This window comes from Salvelinus sp. IW2-2015, linkage group LG24 (assembly GCF_002910315.2).
Source record: "Salvelinus sp. IW2-2015 linkage group LG24, ASM291031v2, whole genome shotgun sequence".
NCBI lineage: Eukaryota > Metazoa > Chordata > Actinopteri > Salmoniformes > Salmonidae > Salvelinus > Salvelinus sp. IW2-2015.
In genome coordinates this window covers 10,930,921-10,950,298 of record NC_036864.1, presented here as the reverse complement: position 1 = coordinate 10,950,298, position 19,378 = coordinate 10,930,921, and the positions used below count along the sequence as shown (strand labels likewise).

Here is a 19,378-nt window from a genome sequence, read left to right as displayed (position 1 = left end):
ATGTATTTAAAAAAATAAATGAGGAATATGATTTCATATTCATTCAAATGTACCAGGGACACCATAATGCCCCAAACAAAAAACATACCAGACAATTGGGCTCCAATTTCCTGTTTAGCGAGCTTATCAAACAGATGGAGACAATCCTTTTCCACAGTTCCTCTGCCATGCATTGTAATTACACTTGATCACACAAGACATGGGAATTCACTAATGTCCCATTCACATGGAGGGAGAAAATCCTACATCTTATTTGCAGTTTCATTCTACAGCTAACTGTAGGCTAGAACATTATCCTTACTACCAGGAAGTGGCTTACAAATTAAGGTGCATAGAAATGACTTTTATCAAATATTACTGTAATTCTGCTAGTGTTGTAATGTAGGGGGTCCTGACTCTTGGGTGGTCTCTGTCCACTTTAGTTCTGTCTGTGTGTAATGTGTAGACTTGAACTTCCCAGGGGGTTAATGTCATTTACTGCTCAAGTTTTAAAAGCTTTTGAAATGCCATACATTTTCAGACTGATGATTTTACAAGCACATCGTCTAACTTGTACTGTAGTCTTCTGGGCAATGGCTGTAGTCTTCTGGGCAATTGCTGTAGTCTTCTGGGCAATGGCTGTAGTATTCTGGGCAATGGCTATAGTCTTCTGGGCAATGGCTGTAGTCTTCTGGGCAATGGCTGTAGTCTTCTGGGCAATGGCTGTAGTCTTCTGGGCAATGGCTTGTTGAGGCATCATTGGTCTTTTACTTGACACTTCTGTTTTCTTGCAGATTTACAGTGGGGGGGGGGGTGAAGATGATGTCTTGAGCGGGCCAGGCGAGATGTTGGCAGCCGCCTTGGAGCAAATGGATGGGATCATAGCAGGTAACGTGCAAAACTCACTCGCACTCACATTTTGAACTGTGGGGCTGATCCCCCTCAAATATTTACATAAATGCCTCTCAAATAAGCCCCTGATATCTATCCTCARGACTAGGGTTCCCATGCTGCTGCTCTTAGGTTGTGGCTGTGGTACTGTTCTGGGATGTTTCCAATATGAGAACGCAAGACGTTCCATTGTTTCAGCAGTGATGGAAACAAATTATTATTCAAGGCCTACTGCTAGTATGATTTACAGGCATTGAGTGCCTCATCCATGGCCTGAAGGGAGGGTTGCACGCACACGGGGATGTAAATCCTACGTCTTCCATCTGTATTTTACAGTTTTGTATGTATTTATTGTAGTGGTCATGTATGTGGCTCAGTTCATAAGAGCACGGCACTAGCTACACAAGAGTTGTGGGTTTCGATTCCTGCTTGGGCCACATACCAAATATGTGAACTGTAGTCACTTTGGATAAAAGTGTCTGCTATGTAAATGGTATACTACGGTATTACAGTACTGTATTGGCCAATGCATTTTTTGTAGAGCAGTGTGACCCCAGCAAATATATTTTGGATACATGTTTACTGTATAAGGGATGCATTTCTTGTTCTGTACTGTAGGAGCTAGAAATACAAGCATTTCACTGCACCTGCTGTAACATCTGCTAATCTGTGTACGCAACCAATAAACTTTAAATTGTTACATACATTCTGTAGTTGACAAACCATGTAAAATCTATAGCTTTACCAAACTTTAAGTGGTCATCAATTAAGGACAGTCAGATTAAGTAATTATAACATGTATTTTAAGCAAATAGAAGAGGATCATATCAAAAGTAATGTGAACATTGCGTTGTGAAAGGCAATAACTTTAAATGAACATGGGCTCCCGAGTGGCGCAGTGGTCTAAGGCAATGCATCTCACTGCATGAGGCGTCACTACAGACACCCTGGTTCGAATCCAGGCTGTATCACAACCGGCTGTGATTGGGAGTCCTATAGGGCGGCGCACAATTGTCCCAGCGTCGTTCGGCTGGTGTAGGCCGTCATTGTAAATAAGAATTTGTTCTTAACTGACATGCCTAGTTAAATACAGGTCAAATAAACATGAATTGCAATATGAAACATGTATTTTTTAGATGAAACACAAGTGTCTATGATCTTGTGTCTTGTACTTAGTCAATTGCAAATGTGCTTCGTTTTGAAACTGCCTTTTTGATTTCTGTTTTGAGTTTTGTACTAAGAGTTATGAAAGTACCACGTTCTGAGTGACAATTGCACTAAAGCAATAAAAAAATGGTACAAGTCAGATACCAGAGGGAGGTTTTGGACCTATAATTTTTTTGATGGAAGATGAGCAGGGGGGACAGCTTTATGAGCCCAGGCTTTTCCACTGACTTGTGTAATTTATAGAATTGACCTTTCCAAGAGGGATGGCTGATCACGTGACATCCTCTAGCCCCTGTTACCACAGAAACCACAGCATTCACTCTCTCCCTGGCTGCTTTTTAGGGGAGACTTGTTTATTTATTTATGCCAATATTTATTTTTCTCTTCTACATTTATGTGAAGGTTGACCTTTTGGAGCCGGTTGACAGATGCTGTCGAGCAGATTATAGTACACGCTGGAAACATGGCTTTTCCAAGTCCAACAAATAAGCTTCCGCTCAGGCCTCTTGCATCCAACATTTTTTKGGAATCGATATCTAATCTGTTTTTCTTTGCTTTTAAAATGTGTGGTATGTGATTATTWTTATTTTTTTTAGGGACACATTCAGAAATCCACATCTGTAGTGCATCACATGGTCTATGACATCCCACCTGGTGATACTGCCTTTCATCCTCCTCGTTGAAGGGAATTAGGAGAGGATGGGAGAGGCTCAAACTTCTAACCACAGGGCTAAAACTATAAGATGTACCAGTCAGAAGTGTGGACACACCTACTCATTCAAGGGTTTTTCTTTATTTTTACTATTTTCTACWTTGTAGAAGAAGACATCAAAACTATGAAATAACACCTATAGAATCAGTAACCAAAAAGTGTTAAACAAATCATGTTATATTTTAGATTCTTCAAAGTAGCCACCCTTTGCCTTGATAACAGCTTTGCACACTCTTGGCATTCTCACAACCAGMTTCATCTGGAATGATTTTCCAACAGTCTTGARGGAGTTCCCAYATATGCTGAGCACTTGTTGGCTGCTTTTCCTTAACTCTGCGGTCCAACTCATCCCAAACCATCTCAATTCGGTTGAGGTCGGGTGATTGTGGAGGCCAGCTCATTGATGCAGCACCCCATCACTCTCCTTGGTCAAATAGCCCTTACACAGTCTGGAGGTGTGTTGGGTCATTGTCCTGTTGAAAAACAAATKATAGTCCCACTAAGCGCAAAACAGATGGGATGGTGTATCGCTGCAGAATGCTGTGGGAGCCATGCTGGTTAAGTGTGCCTTGAATTCTAAATAAATCACAGATGATGTCACCAGCAAAGCACCATCACACCACCACCTCCATGCTTCATGGTGGGAACCACACATGCAGAGATCATCCGTTAACCTAGTCTGGTCTCACAAAGACAGCGTTTGGATCCAAGAATCTTAAATTTGGACTCATCAGACCAAAGGACAGATTTCCACCGGTATAAGGACCATTGCTCGTGTTTATTGGCCCAAAGATTTCTCTTTTATTGGTGTCCTTTAGTAGTGGTTTCTCTGAGCAAATTCGACCATGAAGACCTGATTCACATTGTCTCCTCTGAACAGTTGATGTTGAGATGTGTCTGTTACTTGAACTCTGAAGCATTTATTTGGGCTGCAATTTCTGAAGCTGGTAACTAATGAACTTATCCTCTGCAGCAGAGGTAACTTGGGGTCTTCCTTTCCTGTGGCGGTCCTCATGAGAGCCAGTTTCATCATAGCGCTTGATGGTTTTTGCGACTACACTTGAAGAAACTTTCGACATTTTTGACATTTTCCGGATTGACTGACCTTCATGTCTTTAACTAATGATGGACTGTCATCTTTGCTTATTTGAGCTGTTCTCGCCGTAATATGGACTTGTTTTTTTACCAAATAGGTCTATCTTCTGTATACCAACCCTACTTTGTCACAACACAACTAATTGGCTCGAAGGAATTTGAGAATTTCTTTAACTTTTAACAAGGCACACCTGTTAATTGAAATGCATTACAGGTGACTACCTCATGATGCTGGTTGAGAGAATGCCAAGAGTGTGCAAAGCTGTCAAGGCAAAGGGTGGCTATTTGAAGAATCTCATGGTTACTACATGATTCCATATGTGTAATTTCATAGTTTTAATATCTTCACAATTATCCTACAATATAAATAAAACCCCTTGAATGAGTAGGTGTGTCCAAACTTTGGACTGATACTGTATATCTATGCTTCTGACTTCCTTATTTGTTCCTAACCACCCCTCTGCTAACCTTGGCCGCAACAGGTTCCAAGGCCATGGGCTACTCCAATGGGCTGTTTGACTGCCAGTCGCCCACCTCTCCCTTCCTGGGAAGCCTGCGGGCGCTGCACCTGCTGGAGGATCTGTGGGCGGCGCTGGAGATGATGGACCAGGATGAGAGGGAGGGCCTCCGCTGCCAGGTCCCTGACACCACCGCCGACAGCCTAGTGGAGTGGCTGCAGCAGGGACAACTGGTAGGTAACTCCCTCTGTTCTCTTACTGTTGCAAATGCAAACACTGTTAATGTTAGTCAGTATTTTTACTATTGTTAAAGACATGCTCTGGAGCTAAGTATTTGTTAAACCTGTTAAATGTGTACTTCATACATGCAGAATTACTGTCTTAGGGATTTCATGGCCGATTGAGCTGTCTTGAAAGCAACTGTTTTTTTGGGAAGGAGTGCTGCTCTATATTCCCATCATTTTCCCCGTCATGGGCCAGCCTCTTAGCAATTCCAGTTCTAGACAATTAGCTTCAACCCCTTGCCCATTTGAGTGGCAGCTAGTTAGATGCACACACAGCAGAGAGAGAGCGCAATGATGTGGTACATACACTTTTGGCTCGTGAGTGCTACTTTCAGAACTGTTGGCTAAAAAGTATACAGAAGTACTGGAGAATCTCTTTAATGCCTGAGATATTCAGAATTTGAGTGTAATCATGGAAAATGTATTGCTGACGAGTATTCCACACATGAAGATCAAAGTACTTTTATTTAGAGTAGATTCCTTTTGTGTGATTGCATGGGCAGTGGTTTGCTTTGTGTCTTCTTACCCTTACCTGTTATTTATACCTTGATTCCTTTGATTGTATGGCTATTGTGGGATGACATGCTTTGTGACGAAGTGTCTCTGGAGCGGTGTCTGAAATGGTTTCCATCCTCTTCCCTGGAGATGATTCTCAGTGAGGCTCAGTTTTCCTCCCTCAAGCCCTTCCTTTCCCTGTGTGAAATATGAGAAGAGGAGTTCAGTTTTTGATTCAATTTCCACTTTAGTCACACACAAAGCACTTCCATGTGAGAACCCTATCGACCCTCACGTGTCTCTCAAATAACATGCATTTCACGTGTCACCAGCCTCCCAGGGGCTGTCTCTTATACACATCTAGATGTGTATAAGAGACAGACTGGAGGCTGCTCTATCCCTAGGGTCAGGAGTCTTTCCTGGTATGGTGATAGGGCAAAATGTTATTCCTGACCATATTTATGGCCTCTAAGCCCTTGGCGATCAGCCGTCTGATGGTAGCCTTGGTTGTTTGTGATTTCAGACCAACGGACATGGCTCCGCCATGATCTACCAGGAACGACTGTCACGGGTGGAGAGCGATAAGGAGTGTCTCGTCCTCCAGGTGTGTGTCACGAGGCCATGAACAAGCAGAGACCAGCTTTAACAAATAGGAAATACCACCCCATATTTAGAAAATGTGTACATTAGCAAATACATTGTACATGCAAACCGTACATTAGCAAGGGTGCTCTGTTTAAAGTGTATTTGATGGGTAGCTGTTGAATTCAGTAGTTTTTACCTATTCATGGTGTGATTGAAAGACCTGCATCACCGAGCATGCTCTTAGATCACTAACCCATACCCTGAAAACAACACACAGATGACATGTGGCGTATTATTGAGTGTTGACTGTCCCCAGGTGAGTGTTCTCTCAGACCAGGTGGAGGTGCAGGGGGAGAAGATCAGGGATCTGGACATGTGTCTGGAGGAGCACAGAGAGAAACTCGACGCCACTGAAGAAACGCTGCAGCAGGTGAGGCCCCAGCAGGGCTGCAGTGTATTATGGTTACTAGCAGGATGTTCTGTCTTATTATGAGACAGAACCTTGGGCTCAAGGTTTTGGTCAGCCTTTTGATCCAAATGATCTTTCTGAATGAACACTGATTAATACACTTCGCTCCTACTCGTCTGTGACTGAATCTATGACTGTGTGTCCTGTGCAGGAGTTCTTGACCAGGTCCACCCTGGAGACCCAGAAGCTGGAGCTGATGACCGAGGTGTCCAGTCTGAAACTGAAGCTGACCACTGTGGCGAGAGATCGCAGGGATAGTGAGGTACACGGATGCATTATGGCAATAGACTCCCCCACACAGAGAGATCGTGTCTTTGGTAGATATTTGGAGTTTCGTTCAATGGCGGGCAGACATCTTATAATATTAGGATGTGAGTTTATATGAATCTTGGCAGTCACCCAAACGTTTAATAGTTCACACTGAGACCATGCAGAGGTCCGTCTCAGTCGGATGGAGTGGGCCCTGATCCGTCATGCAGATCCTGGCCCGGGTGGACTGGCTGGCAGGGAGTGCCAAAACACCCCCTTGCTCCAGCAGCCGTTTCCTCTCATAAAATAATTAATCTCCCCTCCAGAGAAGCTGGGAGTCTGACAGTCAGGGTTTCCATACACCTAATCCATGAGCACTGAGCAGGCCTGGGCTGGAGGAATCAGGATATTGGATCCTGAGTTTGGGTTTCCGACATTACTATAACCTTTAGGGAGAGGTGTATGGAAAGGCAATGTCTTCCATATACATTTAATATCGCCTTTGTTTAATGTTGGGCTTTGTTCGGCTGGAAGTCACATACCCATGAGTCTGATCCATTTCTTCTTTCCTACCCACGGTGCTCTGCGGTTTTTACTCTTGTCTAAATGTATGCGTTGGGAATCATGTAGCGCATTCTTGTTTAATGACGATGCATATTTCCTGAGTGCTCCGTCTATACGGTAATTGCTCCAAGGTGCAGGAGTATGTATTATCCATGACATAAAAGCAGTTGTAATGGTAATTGACCATGACGCTTCCTTTCGAAATCAAGGATCTGTCTCCATGTTGGCGTAGGCTTCTCTGTTTCTCGCTCTCTAAATAATCTTTGGTGCCTCATTGGGGATTTTTCACTCCACAAAAACATCCCCAACGTTTGCTCCAAAACTCTCAGCTGACCCCTTGGGCTTGTGGGTAATGCAGTCTTTTACCTCCCCAGGGGTTGTACCAGGAAGTCAACGACCTGCGGTTCAGGGTGACCGATATGGAGAATGAAAGACTGCAGTGTGAAAAGAAACTTAAATCCACCAAAGTGAGTAGCATGGCTAAGAATCTGTCTGCAATATGAAGGCTTTAGATCAGTCAATCAATCAATCAATCAATCAATTTGATTTTATATAGCCCTTCGTACATCAGCTAATATCTCGAAGTGCTGTACAGACACCCAGCCTAAAACCCCAAACAGCTAGTAATGCAGGTGTAGAAGCACGGTCCGCTCAGTCCGCTCACATTAGATTGTGCATGACATATGGTCCACAGWTTAAGTTTGACTCACTCTACACTTTTTTTTCTACATCATGTAGGTACTGAATCTATCGTTCCCTTGTGTGTTGGTTATATATCACTGCATTCACTCTTAATACCACCTTCCTTCAGGGTTTATACCCTTTGTCTCCTCTATCCTCCTCTCTCACTCCCGCCTGGCTAACTTCTCCCCTGCAACGTGCTTACCTGTGCAGCCCTAGGAATGGAACATGGGCAGGTTGAAGTTCACTGGAGGTGTGGTGCAGAAGTTAACACACAGTGCTCTGCTCTTCCCTGTCTGTCCCTATAGGCCTCTCAACCTTCCCTCTGTCCATTGACCCTATCCGCTTTTCCAACTTTCAGCACACTTCCACTTTGACTAAGTTCTCCTACCAGCTAAGTATAAGTTGCAGATTTCTWAACACACTAGTTTTTCTTCACTTTCTACCCTAATCCACTTAATTTTATGTTAACTGTACATTGATGCTAAAATGTCTTAAACCTTTCGCTAAGTAAGCAAAACTAATGGATGGAACTGAACGGTCACGGATGACCTTCTGCTGGGGATTAACATCCCAATGGAGCTGTTCTTTCTCAGTGGAATGTGAAAGAAACTGACATGTTTACAGTGTGTTTGTATGGTTCTCTGGTAAAGACACCAGTCCTCTGGTAGAATGTATCCTCACTCTAACCTTATTCTGGGCCATACTGCCCTGCAGCACAGTTGGCATTAGACTGGGTTTTAACTTTCAGTTTGGTCAAATTCTGTCTAGCTGGGTTCTTATCTAGATCTTGGCCTGTATTCATAAAGCGTCTCGTACGAAGAGTGCTTCTCTAGTAGGAGTTTTGCCTTTTAGATTAAATTGAATGGACAGGGGATCTGATCCTAGATCAGAGGGGTATACTACAACGCAGGTTCAATGGATTAGCCAGCTAACTTTTATAAACAACCAGAAAAAACTATTGATTTTCTGGTTCATTAAGAAAGCTAAACGTAGATATGTGTTTTCGGTTGTTGAGTCAATTAGGCCATGCACATTTTCAAGCTTATCTCTCTAAAAAATGTAATTTGTGAATATTTAGGCAAGCTAGCTCATTGATCCTGCTTTGTAGTCTACCCTTCTACTCTGAGACACTTTATGAATATGGGCCTAGATATGTATCTGTAGTTTAATGAGAGCAGAATGGTCCCGAACATGATCCTCTCCCATTCAGGAGGAACTGCAGACTCTTCAGACGCAGCTGGAGGAGCTGAGGAGACTAAGAGACCAGGCTACACAGGGAGTCCTGACCCCAGACAGAACAAATGGAGAGAAAGGTGGGAGTACTGTTACTAGACATGTGGGAGGGAGGGGGACCTCACTTCACCCTCATACACACGAGGAGCCATAATATTTCAATAGGCTTAACTTGCACCTTGACAGATTTACRGCAAMATTTTTCCAACATTCCTTTTCCTAATTCGTCTGCACTTATTTCTGCCCTTAAGTCCCCTTAAGTAATGATGGATACCATCAAGACATGGCCTGAGCATTGGACTTTCCCCCTGAAATACAATTTTCAAAGCATCCTGTCTSACTCTCACACAGATAGAAAGATTGAGGGGAAGAAAGGGRGATTTTGTACTTTCCACCTTACTGTTGTCTTATCTGTCTTCAGGGCTCATACCAAGCATGTTTAGACATGATCTCTGACTCTTTCAACCCACAGCTGAGTCTCTTATCACCCATTTACTATAGGGGTATGCAGTTTATGTAGAGTGCAATGTATTCACTTTAAGAATTGATTGTCCTTGAACCTGGCCCATATACTGCAAGGTAATTGTCTCAAGTCTATTCCATTGAAAGTCCTGTTGCTTAAGTGGACTTGACTTGCATGTATGTCTTTATAGACTCCACCAGTGTGGATTGACACCAGTAGACACCAGACAATCTGTCTCTGATCCCTGTGGGGGCACGCTTGTTGTTTTCCAGATGTGGACGTGCTGAGGATGAAGAGGGCCATGGAGTCCCTGATGTCAGCTAGCAATGACAAGGTACTGGAGCTCCTGTTTACATTGTTTCATAAAGGCTGCTGTAGTTGACACATTGGGATCTCAATGGCTTTTCTAACTCTGATCTACCATCCTTCACCCACAGGACCGGAGGATCGAGGAGCTTCAGGAGTCTATCACACGGTACAAGAAGGTCCAGGACTTGATGAAAGGTGAAACTATGTTAAAGGAGTATGAAACTAGTAATGAATTGTTTTATCGGTATCATTGCAATAGTCCATTAATTTCTATTTATCGGACTAGATCAATCACATGTTTGATAGTGTACAATAATGGACTTGATAATTTTGTGTTACAATTATAACTGTTCCCCCCCAGACACACTGAATGAAGACAATTATGATGACATCCAGGATGACAGATCCCCCTCCATTCAGGTCGCCATGGATATAGACCAGGCCACACTGGCGGTTGGGGAGGAGACAGGAAGGAGCTGTGACGAGGTAACAACCTCCCCTATCATAACAATGTATCACACACAGGATGGACCCGAGACTAGACTTCCTTAACAAAACGTAATGTTAGGAATGTGAGGGCCAACAGGCTTGGTATTGGTTTAGCTGGACAGCAACTACCTAACCAATGAAACTGTCGACTGTGCTTTGCGACATTGACGACACATTCATTTAGTGACGTTGACTCTTGTCTTCCTTTCTCTTCCTCTCTCACCCTCTTCCCAGATTCCATCTATTGCAGTGTTTTCAGAGCTGGAGCAGGAGAGACTGATACAGGAACCAGACACAGACAGGTGAGGTTGGCTTTTCCCTGGACAAACTACACTCCCATGGACTATTTGCACATTGGGTCACTGTTTTAGTTTGTCAGTATATTCAACATCTCTAGGTCTAGACTGACGGTTAACTTTCCTTTCTCTTTGCAGTCCACCAGAAGTCCCACCACATTCAGCAGGTAGCTTGGGCCACATAAACGGCAACACAGAGCAGGTAAGACTGTCCCCTCTCTCCTGGGGGGATGGTGAATAGTGGGTTAACTGGAAAGACCTTGACTTGCTGCAATCATGGAGTTTATATACAGTACCAGCCAAAAGTTTGGACACACCTACTCATTCAAGGGTTTTTCTTTTTTTTTTCTTCTAAATTGTAGAATAATAGAGAAGACATCAAAACTATGAAATACACATATGGAATCATGTAGTAACCAAAAAAGTGTTAAACAAATCATGTTATATTTTAGATTCTTCTAAGTAGCCACCCTTTGCCTTGATGACAGCTTTGCATACTCTTGGCATTCTCACAACCAGCTTCATCTGGAATGCTTTTCCAACAGTCTTGAAGGTGTTCCCACATATGCTGAGCACTTGTTGGCTGCTTTTCCTTCACTCTGCGGTCCAACTCATCCCAAACCATCTCAATTCGGTTGAGGTCGGGTGATTGTGGAGGCCAGGTCATCTGATGCAGCACTCCATCACTCTCCTTCTTGGTCAAATAGCCCCTAATGGCCTGGAGGTGTGTTTTGGGTCATTATCCTGTTGAAAACCAAATGATAGTCCCACTATGCGCAAACCAGATGGGATGGYGTATTGCTGCAGAATGCTGCGGTAGCCATGCTGGTTAAGTATGCCTTGATTTTTAAATAAATCACTGAGTGTCACCAGCAAAGCACCATCACACCACCTCTTCCATGCTTCACGGTGGGAATCACACATGTGGAGATCATCCGTTCACCTACCCTGCGTYTTACAAAGACACAGCGGTTGGATCCAAAAATCTCACATTTGGACTCATCAAAGGACAGATATCCACCAGTCTAAGGTCCATTGCTTATGTTTCTTGGCCCAAGCAAGTCTCTTCTTCTTATTGGTGTCCTTAAGTAGTGGTTTCTTGGCAGCAATTTGACCGTGAGGGCCCGATTTCACTCTGTCTCCTCTGAACAGTTGAGGTTGAGATGTCTGTTATTTGAACTCTGCGAAGCTTTTATTTGGGCAGCGATTTCTGAGGCTGGTAACTCTAATGAACTTATCCTCTGAAGCAGAGGTAACTCTGGGTCTTCCTTTCCTGTGGCGGTCCTCATGAGAGCCAGTCTCATAGCGCTTGATGGTTTTTGCAAATTGACTGACCTTCATGCCTTAAAGTAATAATGGACTGTCGTTTCTCTTTGCTTTTTTTGAGCTGTTCTTGCCATAATTTGGACTTGGTCTTTTGCCAAATATGGCTATCTGTATACCACCCCTACCTTGTCAATCAATCACATGTATTTATAAAGCCCTTTTTATATCAGCCGATGTCACAAAGTGCTGTACAGAAACCCGGAGGGACAAGGAGGGGAGAGAGAGACTTAAATTCACACAGGAGAAATACTCCAGATATAAGACTGACCCTAGCCCGACACACAAACTATTGCAGCATAAATACTGGCTGTCATCAAGGCAAAGGGTGGCTACTTTGAAGAATCTCAAATATAAAAAATTATTTTGATTTGTTTAACACTTTTTTTGGTTACTACATAATTCCATATGTGTATTTGTCATAGTTTTGATGTCTTCACTATTCTTCTACAATGTAGAAAATAGTAAAAATAAAGAAAAAGCCTTGAATGAGTAGATGTCACATACACCCGATAGGTGCAGTGAAATGTGTTGTTTTACAGGGTCAGTCATAGTAGTACAGTGCTTCTGGAGCAAATTAGGGTTCCGTGCCTTGCGCAAGGGCACATTGACAGATTTTTCACCTTGTCTGCTCGGGTATTAGAACCAACAACCTTTCGGTTACTGAGCCATTGCTCTAGCCTGACTGTCTTAAATCAGATCTCTCTACCCCCTATTTTTGTCACCCAAATTAGAACACTAGAGCCTCTTTGACCTTTTGACCTCAACGTGGGAGAGTCTCAGTCATGTCTCCCAAATGAGCCAGTCATACAGAAGGCATAGTTCTATCTCTTATGTCCCCCACATTGAGGGCGGAGTCACTGAGCCCCACTGTGACAGCTGACTGGACTCGATGATATGGAATCATAATAGCAATGGGTTGTTTTGAGCAATGGGTATTTTTGACAGCCGTGTTACTCTACTGCCACCTGGTGGTACAACAGTAGAACTATGGAGCTGGTTCTATTAAGAGATTGACTTTGTTACTGGCATGTCAAATATTTTATTAGATTGATGTGCTCATAATGACCCCTCCCCCCTTTTCTAGACAACAACTGAGGAGCCCAGCCCCCCATCCACCTCCCCATCAAACCCCACCAGTAATGAAAGCTTTGGGACCAAGAAGGCCCGCTCCTCCTTTGGACGTGGTTTCTTCAAGATGCGTGGAGGCAAGAGGACGTCTAGTGCCCCAAATCTGGGTGAGTCTCATCATTGGGGGGGTGGGAGGGGCACAGGGAGAAGGGTGCTCGTTCCTCTGCACGGGGTGGTGTGAAGAATAAATACTACTCTCTGTTCATGATGTAAGAAAAACATTCACAGTTCAATACCTTAATGTGTGTTTTCTTATGTCTGTCTGGTAGTATTCACACTAGTGACTGTATGTTCTGTCCTTGCTCTCTCTATTCTCCATGGTTCTATATGATGTGAAGATCGCAGCCGGAGTGCGAGTGCGCCTACGTTGGGTACAGTAGTCTGCAGCGCAGAGCCCCACAGACGGGCCAGGCCTGCAGTATGGATGAACGCTGGATGTGTGCAGGGATACTAGCGCAACAATGTGATCACCATCTACCATACAACCAGACCCATCGTAGACTAAATGAAACAGCAGTCTGTTTTTCTGAACCCTCTTGAGGCTGATTGGGTCATAGATGATAAATGGTTAAGTTGTTGTGTGAAGAATCCCTACATATGCCTCTACCTCCATCTTTCCTACTCTTAATTTTTCACTTGTATCAAGCAAGTGAAAAGTTGAGTTGATCGCTGGTGTGAGCTGGGTGGTTTTTAGTGTGATTTCTTTCCCCTTTTAAATCATATCCAGTTGTTCCTTATCCATGACGTGACACCATCTGCAATGAGGCCGGCTTAACTCTGCTAGCTGTCCTTCAAGATGCGCCTCTGAGATTTGTCTTTTACAGTTGGAAGTCTATGGATTTGCATCAGCAGTTCATGCCAACCAGTCCTTTGCATGTGCGGATCGAGTTGAGGTGTTTCGAGTGGTTCTTGGCGTACTCCTAGTGGTGGTGGTGTTTAGTGGCAGATGTAGTCCAGAAGCGGTTGTGGTGGCCATTACAGCTGTAGTCCTTGGACAGTGTTGGCCTCTGGAGTTTCCTAAGTGGGGGTGGATTGTCAGATGTCGGCTGTTGATCTAACAGATGTGTGTTTGAATCCAGCCGAGACCGAGCGTAATGGCACAGACCACTTGGACTTGGCTGGTGCCCCGCCACACAAACCTCAGGGAGGAGACAGCAGCGAGACCCTACCTTCCTCACCGGAGGCCAAGAAGAAGTCCAGAGGCTTTAAGAAGTTCTTAGGCAGGTGGGTCAAAATGTTCTATATATTCCCTAAGTTTAGGAGGTGAGTTAGTATGCAAGGAATTGGGGAAAGATGAATTAAGATGGAGCCAGGGTTTTAAATGAAACTATTGCTTTATTAACTGTAACACGAGGGCAGAGGGTTTGCTGTAACACGAGGGCAGAGGGTTTGCTGTAACACGAGGGCAGAGGGTTTGCTGTAACACGAGGGCAGAGGGTTTGCTGTAACACGAGGGCAGAGGGTTTGCTGTAACACGAGGGCAGAGCATGGCAGGAAATTTAGGCGTGTTGTGTTCTGACCCCTCTAGGCTGAAGAGAAGTCACTCCACCTCGCTAGACCTGGAGGAGACAGAGACTGAGTTCAGGAGAGGAGGAGTCAGAGCCACGGCCGGCCCCCGACTGGGCTGGTCACGTGACCTGCAGCACAGCGCCAAGTATGTGAAGCTCACCTTTTACACACACAGAGAGACACAGTCTAGGATCGGTATCTAGAAATGTAGAGGAAGGGATCYGAAGTTTATTGGAACTAAGTCTACAGTATCACAGTTTTAGGATTTTGTGGTGTGAGAGGAGCAAATGGTAATGAATGATGCACTGTTTACCCTCCACGTTAAAGGTGAGTGCTCGCTCTCTCTCCCCTCAGTGATGTGGACGCTCCCTTTGCACAGTGGAGTAAGGAGCAGGTGTGTGCGTGGCTGCAGGAGCAGGGCCTGGGGCTGCATGTGGCTCAAGCCCAGCAGTGGATCCGCTCAGGATACACCCTGCTGCAGGCCTCCCAGCACGACCTGGAGAAGGTAGGACGGCTCAGTGGAGCATCCAGGAGGTGTTTCACATATTCTGTTTTTAGGTTCTGTGTCGCTAGACATTTTAATGAAACCCACAATGTTAAAGCTTATAGTTGCTTAATGTTCACTTTGCTACCTGTGTCCTGACAAACATCTATCATCTTTATCACTCCCTTCCTAACTGTACAGTATGTGAGATGTCTTAAACAACCCATACATGTTTCTGTGGCCACAGGAGTTGGGGATCAAACAGCCCCTCCACAGGAAGAAGCTGCAGCTGGCTCTCCAGGCACTGGGATCAGAGGAGGATGTCAGCAAGTCCAAACTGGACCACAACTGGGTGACCAGTGAGTGACCACTGACCACCGCCTCAGAGTTATCAATGAAGCAACGAAGAATTGAATAACCTTTCTGTTTTGTGACTTGTGATTGAGTTGTTTTGGTGTTTCTCAGGATGGCTTGATGACATTGGTCTGCCGCAGTATAAGAGCCAGTTTGATGAGGGGAGGGTCGATGGGAGAATGCTACACTACATGACTGTGGTGAGTCTTAAATTGCAGTAGTCRGTCTAATGCGGCTAAAATGAATCAGCATCAATGTCGAGGGGATGAGTAAAGTCTATTAAATAGAAAAATCCTTGCTTTTGTGTGATCTGTTGTATGTCTAGTGTCCTTTAATTTCCAATTGAATGAAAGTAGTCATTCTCYTGACAGAGATACGTGTATGTGTTTGTCCCCTTCAGGATGACCTGCTGTCTCTAAAGGTGGGCAGTGTTCTCCACCACCTCAGCATCAAGAGAGGCATCCAGGTCCTCCGGCTCAACTTCTACGAGCCCAACTGCCTCCGCCGACGGCCCTCTGACGAGGTACGGTTTAGACATTTCTAAATAATGTATCCCTTTTTTTTATTTTTCTCTTGCTTCTCTCTCGCTCTTTCTCTCCCTGTGCTTTCATATCCACCATACACATGGTCTCTCACTTCACCAGTTCAGTTACATTTCAGTAGTGTTAATTGTATAGGGAAAATAAAAAACTTTTCCGTTATTATTAACACCAACTTTAAAAAAAATGTCTCCCCAGAACAACATCACGCCAGGGGAGATCTCCCAGTGGACCAATCACAGAGTGATGGAGTGGCTGAGATCAGTGGACCTGGCTGAGTACGCTCCTAACCTGAGAGGCAGCGGTGTGCACGGGGGGGTCATGGTGAGGGGGGGGGCAGGCAAAGTCTCTGTTTGAATTGGCTTGCCACTGACTCATTTCAGGAACACATGCCTTCATCAGCGTATACATACACTGACTGCCTTTTACCGGTGTTTGTCTCACTCTTCATTTCCATCTCTCCTTGTCTCAGGTGCTGGAGCCCCGCTTCAACGTGGAGTCCCTAGCCCTCCTCCTCAACATCCCTCCCAACAAGACCCTGCTGCGCCGCCACCTGGCCACCCACTTCCACCTGCTCATCGGCTCCGCTGCCCAGCGCAGCAAACAGGAGTGTCTGGAGAACCCTGACTACACCCTGCTCACTGCCACCGCCAAGGTCAAGGTAGGGTCAACTCGCTGTCTGTAAGGCATCCGCTTGTTGTTAGACATACAGAGCTTTGGGGATCAGTGTAGGTTTATTGATCTGATCAGTGACCTTGGCTGTGTCCCACTACTCTAAGTTGGCCTCATGACCACTTATGTGTGAATGGACTGGATAGGTTTGTGTCCTGTCAGAAAAGGAGACGAGGACAGACGGCTATTAACTCTATCGGCATACCGCCGTTTGTCCCCATTTGACTGACTCTCCTATCACCCTCTCTTCTCCAGCCCAGAAGGCTGTCGTTCGGGGGCTTCGGGACCCTGCGTAAGAAGCGCCAGGAGGACAGCGAGGAGTACGTGTGCCCCATGGACGTGGAGATGCCCAAGAACAGCAGCTTCCAGGGGGGCCTGAGGAGCTACGAGGACGACCTATACCAGTTGGAGCAGGTAAGGGACTGCCATTAACCCCTTCTACTTCAGGGAATGTTACATATATGGATATAGGTACTATTATGGGTGTTTTAGTGTGGCTTTTTGTAGCACCTTCCACTGAGGCGCTAACTATTTAATAAGAATTAATGATCATGCTTTAGGTGAGGTTAGAGCACTCCAATGAACAGATGAGGGTGGAATGTGGTACCATGAGGATTGCTTGTTTACTTTTCATATTCCATGTGAAGTGCTCTTGAACATTGTCTGTATTCCTAGATGGACGACTCGGAAGGGGCTGTGAGGCAGATAGGAGCATTTTCTGAGGAAATCGACAACCTGACGGTAAGAAGTCATTAAAATGCTCACATGAGGCMTCCCGAATGGCGCAGCGGTCTAAGGCACTGCATTGCAGTGCTAGAGGTGTCACTACAGACCCGGGTTCGATCCCGGGTTGTATCACAACCGGGCTGTGACCGGGAGTTCCATAGGGCGGCTCACAATTTGGCCCAGCGTCGTCTAGGTTAGGGGAGAGTTTGGCCGGGGAGGGGGGGGTTTACTTGGCTCATTGCGCTCTAGCGACTCCATGTGGCGGGCCGGGTGCCTGCAGGCTGATCCCGGTCGTCAGTTGAACAGCGTTTCCTCCGACACATTGGTGTGGCTGGCTTCCGGGTTAAGCGGGTGGGTGTTAAGAAGTGCGGTTTGGTGGGTCATGTTTCGGAGGACACATGACTCAAACTTCGCCGCCCATTGGGGAGTTGCAGCGATGAGACAGGTGTGAAAAAGGAGGTAAAATACCCCCCCCAAAAAAAWTCTCACATGATCACACATCAAATCACTTGACGGACCTCTCAGCAAGCTGTGCTCTAGCAAAACAACCATGGCACTCTTCTGGCACTGTTATTGATCTCCTCGTTTTCCTGTGTGACTTCAGTGTGTTTTCTCCTGCATGTTTCAGAGCATGCTGAAGGAGGATGAGTTCTTCAGCGAGGTCTCCTCTCGCTCCCCCGAGGCCAGTGTTACCGATGACGACTCCAACGTGTGAGGGAGAGTCCCCCCCAATTATATGTATTAACTTTAGATGACTGACGGGGCGCTGTTTTGCAGCCACCACACAGCCATTTTGTTACTCCTCCATTGTAATTTTTGGGGGGGAAGTTATAGAAATACATTGTCTACATTTTATTTTTGACAAGTATATTCTATTAGACACTCAATAGAATAAATACCTAAATACATGTAATTTTGTACTTTAAACATTTCATTGAAATGCTGTAGAATTCAATTCATTCCTATGGAGGAGTGCTCCTTCTGAGGAGTACCAATATGGCCAWTACATAGCATCAGCAATCCAGGTTTTATAAACATCATTGGCCACTGCTGGCGTCGCCATGAAAACCTAATGAAGCGATGTGACTGGCTCTCTTCTTCAACCTGTGAGACCACTTATGCCCTTAGACTTACGTTGTTGTCATTTCAGCAATTTACGATCTCTCTCTGCATTCCCAAGTGTACATGTGTATTTATTTAAGTTGTCGAAATGTAGTGCATGAATTGAGATTTCAACATAGGAGCATTTACTTTATACTTCATACTTTTATTGTATTACAGAACWGTTTTTTATATATTTGTTTGAATATCCACAAATGAGTCCCTGTACTTACATGGTATGCCCTTGTCCCGACTTATTTTTGGAAGTAATTATTAGCCATTATATAACCTTGGTCAACTGGCAGAAGGACACTTAGATCTGTCGTCAGACCACAGTCAAAACATTGCAGGCTGGCTTAATCCATAATTATAATTTTCCTCTCCATGTTGTTCTCTCATTTGATGCTCCTATCTGCATGTTTTGTTTGTGTCCCAAATTATTTCAATATTATCACTTTGATTTGTCATAATATCCATGAATTTTAGGAACATTACATGGAAGCCCAACGTTCTAGAATGTAAACATCACCACAAAGCAATGACATCGTTCTGCAAGCCATAACCATACCAGTGAACACAATGTGCTGTTTCTATGCATCTTTTTTTGTAAAGAATTGTCAATAAAAACTAATATGGTAAAAAATGATGGGCTACATATAACTGTGTATAATAGCCCAGGCATTCCCAAGCTGGGGTAGTGCAATGCCAAATAAAAATGTGATTCACTTCTTAAAAAATAATCAAACAGTACATTTTTATTTTCCATTTGGGAGTTTTTTTCTCTCTCGCCTGAGTAGCCTCGTTTCACTGCCAAAAATACAATTAAACCATCTAGTGTTCAGCGAAATAACACAATGTCAAATACTGGTAGAATAATTAACATCCAATCACATTAACCGTTACTCTCTCGCAGGAAACCTTCACTCTTGCGTAGACATTTAGAAACAAAATAAGCCAAATTAGTTTATGGAGTGAGAATAAAGACTACTTTCGAGTAGTAAGACATGTATAAAAGCAACAGATACCATTAAGGGGCTAGAAGCGTCTTATATGGTGAGCTACTGAGTGGCTAGGACAGGCAAACCCCATACTATTGTGGAGGACTTAATTCTTCCTG

At 44.5% G+C, this 19,378-nt stretch overlaps 1 protein-coding gene across 2 annotated transcripts; it reads left to right on the top strand.

Annotated features, from left to right (window-relative positions):
* The first annotated feature begins 784 nt into the window (after window positions 1-784).
* LOC111951422 (liprin-beta-1) lies at window positions 785-18,508 on the top strand. 2 transcript variants are annotated; one of them, XM_023969498.2, is made up of 25 exons: window positions 785-867; window positions 4,327-4,535; window positions 5,605-5,685; window positions 5,983-6,096; window positions 6,287-6,397; window positions 7,323-7,415; window positions 8,843-8,945; window positions 9,601-9,662; window positions 9,766-9,832; window positions 9,999-10,123; window positions 10,361-10,428; window positions 10,561-10,624; window positions 12,833-12,983; window positions 13,215-13,247; window positions 13,956-14,100; window positions 14,405-14,530; window positions 14,740-14,890; window positions 15,117-15,228; window positions 15,335-15,423; window positions 15,624-15,746; window positions 15,961-16,086; window positions 16,235-16,423; window positions 16,690-16,848; window positions 17,110-17,175; window positions 17,789-18,508. In XM_023969498.2, the coding sequence occupies exons 1-25, from the start codon at window positions 825-827 to the stop codon at window positions 17,873-17,875; spliced, it is 2,697 nt and encodes an 898-aa protein (XP_023825266.2). In that variant the 5' UTR covers window positions 785-824; the 3' UTR covers window positions 17,876-18,508. The 2 variants fall into 2 exon arrangements, with proteins under 2 accessions (XP_023825266.2, XP_070290895.1); XM_070434794.1 differs by lacking the exon at window positions 13,215-13,247.
* The last annotated feature ends 870 nt before the right edge of the window (window positions 18,509-19,378 follow it).

Excerpts from the sequence above, each read along its gene's own strand:
- LOC111951422 (XM_023969498.2), top strand. The coding sequence starts at position 825 with ATGTTGGCAGCCGCCTTGGAGCAAATGGATGGGATCATAGCAG. Across the intron at positions 15,747-15,960 it reads GCCGACGGCCCTCTGACGAG|AACAACATCACGCCAGGGGA; the intron begins GTACGGTTTAGA and ends ATGTCTCCCCAG. Across the intron at positions 16,087-16,234 it reads GTGTGCACGGGGGGGTCATG|GTGCTGGAGCCCCGCTTCAA; the intron begins GTGAGGGGGGGG and ends TCCTTGTCTCAG.